The following is an 8233-nucleotide window of genomic DNA, read 5'->3' on the forward strand; positions in this document are numbered from 1 at the left end:
CCACGAAATCGCAAGCTGTATAATCGCATTTCGCATGTTATAACTTATAATTACTATATTAATAGATCTCTGGCGTACATCATACGTGCAAACTTGACTGCAAACTTTTGGCGAGAAATTCAATTCTTTTTTATAAAGTTTCTTTTTTAACGAAGTTAGAGAAGTCTTTACAAAAATTTTATTAAGTTACATTACACAAAAGCTAATTAACGGCGTACTTTTTCGAGGAGATAAATTTAACCGCGCGCCTGTCTCATAGTATACCTCTCCTTGTATACCTTTCTTGCAAGAAAAATAATAAAATTGATAATTTGCATCCTCATACATATAAACCGCCATAAGTATCCGGTTGTTCGTTCCTCTATCACCTGAAATGCGATTATCATATTTCGCACGGCATGGCGTTATTACCGAGAAACAAATCGCAGCAGTTTAACGTCGCCAGTGCCGTTACTCGACCGTGTTCGTAAATCGGTTCGGATCTTGATAAGGGTCGCACGGGGAGGGATCCAGATGAGTCCCGCCAGTTCGATCCGACGGGAACGACCATTGTCGTTGCGCCAAACGAAGGTCTCGAAGGTGCATTCCATGCAACTGCCGGCGGCCTGTTACGGCGATCCCATGCCGCAGGGCGTTCCCCGGTAGGAGTCTACGGAGTTGGCTAGATGACCAGATTACAGGTTTCTCTCGGTGCAGGAAGTCGTGAGATGCTTAATTGCGTTTGTCACGAGGCTACGTGGCGGCGTATCTGTCTCGGTGCGGCGAAGTGCGGCGGCTCTCCTTCTTTCTTTTTCTTTCTCCGGGGCCGCGTTGGGGCAATAACAATGCTGGGATAAATTAACCGGTAGGCGGCACAGCGTGGCTGACTGAGAGTGGCTATAAACCGATCTTGTAAGGAGAGTCCGCCCCAGGTGGCCAGTTAACTGCTTAGCCTTAAAAATATACACGCTCTGACCCTTCTCCCCCGCATCACTTCTCCCCGTTTCCTCCTCTCGCCTTCTAACTGCTCCTCGCTCCTTTCGCGTTCGATCGCACGCGAGCGGTCCATCCCCTCGGACACCATCCTTCGTTCCAGCCAACGGATCTTCCCGTACACGCCGTACGTTCGCCATTTATCCCAGACCGCGTGGATTGCGATGGGTTTATTGTGATTTACGTAACGGTGAAGGAGAACGATCGCTTAATCTTTCGCGCCCTATATTGGTCGTTATGGAAGGGGATCGGAAGGGACGGGAGAGTCGCGCAGATCGGACGCTAACTGATGGAAATCAGCAGCGTACTAAGACGCACGTTCGCGTACTTGCAATCGCAACATTTATTTCCAGACAAGATGTATTACCATGTCGATCTTACTGCGGTAGATGAATGGGTAAAATTGTTTCTCGGAGCGACTGCTATTTGTATCTGTAAACCGCCGCGTGTTCCTTAGCTCACGATGAGGCAAGAATGTAAGTGCAATAAGATTCTCGTTATCATATGGAGCATTCGTTGCGCATGATTAGCATGGAAATTCATCAGATTGACTTAATATCCGTTTAGTTGAGAATTTGCACGATTTTTCCCCGATATTTCAATGTTCTTTTAGATTATCTTGAAATATTTAAATTTATCACGGATAGGTTGGTTTTCCTGGCGTATCTAGAATTTTAGCTAAATGCAGATCTGAAAATAATTTTGTTGGATTATTAAAGTAATTATGTAGAACGTTCAAACTGATTGCTGATGTCAAAACTTGCAGCATTGTTTATCATGCCTAAATTTTCTTAAATATAATATTTGTATAACATAATTACTTGTATAGGAATTGGAAGTGACACGTTACTTGTAATGTTACTCTTTTGTAATAATGATTTAATATTGAAACAGTTACAACTTTTCATGACGGGATTGAAACTTCATTTTTGAAAAATAACTCTATATTATTATCCGTTATTCATTATAAAGTAATTCATTATACTTTTACTTACTCGTTACATAAATTCAATAATTAATTAATTTATTTGGATGGTCCAACAAAATTTGGATGATCCAACAAAATTATTTTATTTTATTTATTTTTAAATCTACTGTATCTACATTTTTAGATAAGTACTTCAATAAATTTGTTCTTTCTATAGATTGTATAAATAAACGAATATATCTTGTTATTATCAAGTAAAAATAATAGAAATAAAATAATAGAAATAAAAATATCAATTGTCGTAATAGATTATGCGGATAGTACAATGACATTAGATTGCGGTATAATTCTAATCGAGAGAACAAAAAGTCCGAAATTAAGACATAAAACGTCTTTTAATCTCTTCATTTCTGGACATGCGTGTTGTTTGGGAAGAACTATAATACAAAGAGATATGACAATATATAGATATCTCTTTGTATTATTCTTCTTCCATGGCATACCATAAGGGGTAATAATCCGTGATAATCGTATCGAAAGATTACATAGAGAGAGATTCGTGAGAGATTCGCAGATAAGGGATGCGTTTAAAACGCATCTCCGGGGTTTTGAAATTTCTTTGGTTATTCCGCTTCGCCGTCCGCTCCAGAAGAAAAAGTCAACATCGCACCGGTAAACAGAGGAGCGACGTAAATTCTCAGCCTTGTCTCTAGGTATTATTCAGGCTTAGTGGATGCTACGGCCGCTACCGTGGAGCAAGCTCAGTCTGTGAGCGCAAACAAACGGTTCTAATCCGTTTAACATAAATACCACGTGGTTTAATTAAATCGCATACCGCAAGGTAATCGTCCCGACGTTGCGTCTGCAGAACACGGCTTTTTCTCTTCCTTAGGCATCGAGATTACCGCGAGATGGGTCGATATTTGTTCACAACGGGACGCTTCTTCATTCGATGAAGGATATAAACTTGAGTTAAAAAGGATAAAAGGATAAAGCTTAGAGGAAAAAGGTTAACTTCTCGTATTAACTCCTTTATATATTGAAAAAAAATGTCAAAAGAATATAATTAAAATTATTCTAATTATAATAGATGTGTATTATCGAATAATTGGCTCTTTAAATAGTAATTAGAATAGATGGAGAGCATAACATTCAACTGCCTAATTGAAATATATTTAATATAGTTTTGTTGCAAGTAAAACTAGGTCTATATCTTTTTTTCAGCGTTTCATAATTTACGATATTCTAATCACGATTTTTTTATTAATCGTCGATAAAAATCGATAACTCATTAATTTTTAACGAGATATGTGAAGCGTTCTAGTTTATGAGCGTTCATCTATATTAGCATATTAATACCTCTTTACGTGACTTGTTCAGAAATTTGACATTTTAAGACATTTTAAGACTGTCAAATTGATGAATTTTATGAGAGTAGTTCTTAATCTTAGCTACTTAAATCTTTTAAGAGAGAAGAATTAAGAAATGCAATATGAAAAAGAATAAGAGAATCTGAATCTTATTCGAAACACATAAATAAAGAATTTTTAATATAAAAGATGATGAAAAATTGTTGTCTTTGAGAAAAAGATTTCAGTATCGACATTCTATATGATAACACAGAACAATATTGTTTCTGCATTTAATAATATTTTATTCCTTATACATCTCGATGCTCCGCAATTTCAATTTTGAAAGCACATTTCTTTACCGGAAATATATATACTATCCATATAAAAGGCAACGGTACAATCAGTATTATAAACAAATGTTCTCTTATCTCTGTACCACTTCAATAACAATGTCTTGAAGACACTGTGTGAAATAATTTCTGTAGACCGCATTTACAGAGCATCAACGCGATAATTTTCATCGTGAACCGTTTCTCTCTACAGTGATGGCTCGTGTAAGACAACGCTACAGCAATAATGAAAACGACGACGACGACGTCGACGACAACGACGATGACGACAGTGAAGACGGCGCTTAAAATAGTAAGGAAAGAGAGATGAATTTCTCTACTCAGGCTAATCTCGTAGAAGAGGTGGTCCTTTGTAAATACTTTGAGGGCTTTGTCTTCAAGTTACCGCGGGAATGAAACTCTCAGACTTCTACTTAATCATTCGACTAACGCAGCGCTTGTAACGTCGTCCGCTTCGCCCGCACGATTAGAATCTCGCGTTACGTTTTTCCAAAATACACGGCGTCGTGTATTTCCTCCTCTTCTTTCACTCTCTTCCCGCGGGACTGAAGAACGAGAAATTGACGATCTCCATGGCGACCCTCGCCGCGTCCTGAATATCTTATGCACGAGCCCCATTAGCGGCAGAGGAACGTCGCGAGAATAAATGGCAGCCGCTTTTAAGGAGCTCGACATTCTATAGAATAGGAGACGCTCTATGAAAGGGAATGTTACATCTCCGTATAAAAATGTATCCGCGCGAAGGCGCATTTCCATGATTGCAATAAACTATTGCGAGAATCTCTATAAACGATCAATTGTAATCAATGTCTCGACTATGACTACATGGTTCTCATTATTTTATGACGTTTGCATAAATTGAATTCTCCGTGTGAAAGTAATTTTCTCCGCGTGATGTTATATCGTAGAGGAGAAGACAGATAAACGGATAGAAGATAAGGAAATATATAGAATGAAAAAGAAATACATTGGAATATGATTTCAACTTTCTCAAATTAATAAAAATTTTTAATATACAATACTTTTTGTTTATAAACTTTATTCTGTTTTAAATTCTATATTTTTTTCAAAAACATGACTTTCGCTGTGTATTTTGCATTTCTATCTTTTATTTTTCTTTTGTAAGATTAAATAGAAAAATGTAACACTACTAATGTAAATGTATTCTTTAACAATATTCAGTTAATTAATGATAATTATATTGTTATAATAATTATATTTATCTTAATAATCTCAATTGTGCTTTATTTTTTACAGGTAGACACACCTGACAGTGTTTTGCAAAGCGGTTTAGGTCTCGGACCTGATATGGGACACACGATTCTCCGTTCGATGGTGGATCCTCGAGATTACGATCGACTGAGATATCTTCAGATGAACGGCGGTCAACCAAATAGTTTCGAAGAAACTATTCACAGGGTAAATACCATATTTCATTTATATATTTTGTAAAATGATGCTTAAAGCTACTAATGTATTTTAAGTTATAAGTTAATATTTTATGCATTTCACTTGCCTGTTATTCTTTTCGATATCAAATAACTCTTAAAATATTTTTTTATTGAAAAGTGAAGATGGATAATATATAATAAGTTTCCGTTAGACTTCTTGAGTAAAAACTACGCTTGCTTTCATACAATCGTGATTCTTGAATTCACTTGAAATGCTCCAAGTTACTCCCGCAAGAAGTCGCTTTACCGCCGATAAAACCTTTTTAAACGAAACTTAAGAACGCTTCCATCCCCTTGCATTTTTCAGCTGAAAGTTCAAGAGGCGCTACGAAAGAAAGAGCGGTTTCACAAAGAGCATGAGGAGGTGAGTGCACGTCTTATATAAGTCAATCTCTATCAATCTCATCCTAGTCTATAATGAAATTTTTGTCTTCGGTTTTTGCTAACGAACTTACTTGTAAAGGAACTTGCGGAGACGAAAGAATGCCAAAAATCACCAGTGATCGCAGTCGCGTTTGCGATTAAATCCATTCGATCCCCTGATAAACCTACGTTCGCAGAAACTTCATGCAGAAACTTCATTTTATTTAATCCTTATTTAACATTCGGTAAATAACAGGCTGAAACGACACATAGGTGCACCCAGTGAAGTTTCTGAACGCAATCTAAATAGAGAGTTGTTCTTATTTGTGTTCACTTTAAATTATCAAATGACACTTCCGTTAAGAATATATCTCGCATTGTGTGTGAACATACTCACGTCCCGCGTTTCGCGCTAGAGCGACAATTTTCGTTATCATGCGTAACCGATCGCGATAAGGATGGTGGGATGTCTTATCATGATTAAACCCAACCCGCGTGTCCCGTTTATTTTCTTCCTGCGGTTCCTTCCCCGTACATTGCCTGGATCATCGGCAACCCTCTTCTCGTTCGACTGATATTGGTCCTGGGAACCGGTAGCCTTATCCGATGTAATTCTGCCTCCCGCATCGGAATTCTCGCAGGACGAAATTTGCATGTATGTGTTATCACCAAGGCCTCCCTTTACTTTGATTCCCTCTACGTCTTCCTCCGTTCCAAGTGCGTACAAGCTCGTTTCTCGGCATACCCTCCCTACTAACCCTCTTCTTCAGACTATCTTTCGCCAACTTGATACCTCTCATTATGCAAAGCAGCCAGATCAACGTGATATCATCATAATCGTCAATGCGTACCGCGACGTTGCGTCGTGAATTCCTTATGCACGATCTTTCGCGATATATGCGGGTTTTTTGTGCTTTTCTTATTTTCCCCCATGTGGTTTTGCATCGTAAGCCCGTCCATGAGATTTCTGCCTCTCTTCTTCTTGTCTTGTATATACAATCATGGACTATAAACCATTGGCACATTGCGTGTTATAGCGACATTATTTCAGCATGTTTATAATATAGCTTACATTGTTAACTATTGATTACTTCATACAAGGAAAGGATGATTTTGCTGAAGTATCTAAAAATTCAATAAGATACACACCTAAAAATAATTTTATTGGACTATCACAATAATTATGTAGAACTCTCATGAACAATGCTGCAAAAGGTTTTGATATTTTAGCTTAAATGTCCTACATAATTATTTTAAAGATCCAATAAAGTTATTTTCAGATCTGTATCTAGTTAAATTTTTAGCAAATCTTTCCATATAGTTATTTAATAAAACAAAGAATGATTATAATTAGGAAAAAAGAGGAGATATTTAATTAATGCATAGCATTAAACGATAAAATTTGATGAAGCGCTGGACTTAAAAATTTTAGTAAGGAAATATAGAAAGTTGCAGAAATTATCAGAACGACATAACTTCTCAATAAAATTGATGAACTAACTCTTAATGAAGTTTCATGAAAATTTTAATAAACAACCCTTTTCACTGTTCTATTTACCCGAGCTGTCTTCTAAGATTAACTTTGATAAACAATACCCTTTTCTTGTCAATATTTAATGATAATTTTTGGTATAAAATTTATCGTCGTTAATTTATCTACGGTATAATGAAATATATATATATATATATATATATAAAAGAGAGACCACGAGACAGACTAAATTAACTACTTGAAAGAGGTACTCGGGATAATGTCGCGACCGCGCGGCTTTATTAAAAAATTAACTCCGTTAAAAAGTTAGCCGCACGTATAAAAATCGAAGTCTTCTCTTCTCAGTTTATTTTATCTACGATGCTATTATTTGTTGGCCATATTCTGTACTATCGTAATTTTGCAATATTTTCCGATAAAAGAATTAAATTTTTGAGAATTATACAAACATAAAATATTTTTATTATAATTTATAAAATATGTAAATACATATTAATACATAGTATATTTGTAACATATGTATGTACGGAAAGAATGATTTTGCTAAAAAAATCTACAATTTTGCTGGATCAGCTAAATAAATAATTTTTGGACCATCAAAATAATTTTGTTGAAAATTCCAACTGTTTATTAGAATATCAAAATTTGTTTGTAGCACTGCTCAGCATTTTTTAATTTCCAATCAAATTATTTGGATGGTAAAAAAAATTAATTTTAGATCCAGCCAAAATTTTACATTTTTCAATCAAATCATTCTTTCCGTGTAAATGCAAGGATATATGAACAGAATATATGTATAGGACTTTCATGAAATTGAATTTTACATTGGTATATAATAAAATAAAATCTTGTTCTTTTTCAAATTTGAAATAAAATTTATTTTAATGACATTTTAAATTGCTATATCAAGATATTTGATGTTGTGTTTAATCAATTTTCATTAAAATAAAATATATTTGAAATTAACGAAAAATTTCTCTGCATAGAAAATAACACAGTGAACGCTGAATATTTTGCAAATTCAAAAGATACCCAGTAATGAAGGAAAAGTGGCAGTTTTAACGTAAAACGGGACCGTTTTGATGCAATCATGTGTATCGTGCAGTTCATGCATAATACGGGTGCACGCGTATAACGCGTTATTTCACGCGAGAGAACACTCGAGCGACGCATTACACACGCTTCGCACGTAACAACATCGAGAGTAACACCATGCCGCAGCATGGCAGCGCAGCTTGCAGCTCGTTACGTGTGTCGCGTATCCTCGAGAATCTCCATACAAGAAGAGACACTCTCTCTCTCTCTCTCTCTCTCTCTCTCTTCTT

The 8233-nt window shown here is 35.9% G+C and overlaps 1 protein-coding gene across 1 annotated transcript in view; it reads left to right on the forward strand.

Moving 5' to 3' along the window:
- Window positions 1-3828: 3828 nt before the first annotated feature.
- The window catches only part of LOC105627666, a 19536-nt gene continuing 15131 nt past the window's right edge, over window positions 3829-8233 (forward strand). Inside the window, exons 1-3 of the mRNA XM_012208944.1 lie at window positions 3829-3894; window positions 4860-5021; window positions 5361-5417. Coding sequence (XP_012064334.1) covers window positions 3829-3894; window positions 4860-5021; window positions 5361-5417 — 285 coding nt within the window. The remainder of the gene's footprint in view (window positions 3895-4859; window positions 5022-5360; window positions 5418-8233) is intronic.

Source organism: Atta cephalotes (assembly GCF_000143395.1).
Source record: "Atta cephalotes unplaced genomic scaffold scaffold00009, whole genome shotgun sequence".
In the NCBI taxonomy this organism is placed as follows: domain Eukaryota; kingdom Metazoa; phylum Arthropoda; class Insecta; order Hymenoptera; family Formicidae; genus Atta; species Atta cephalotes.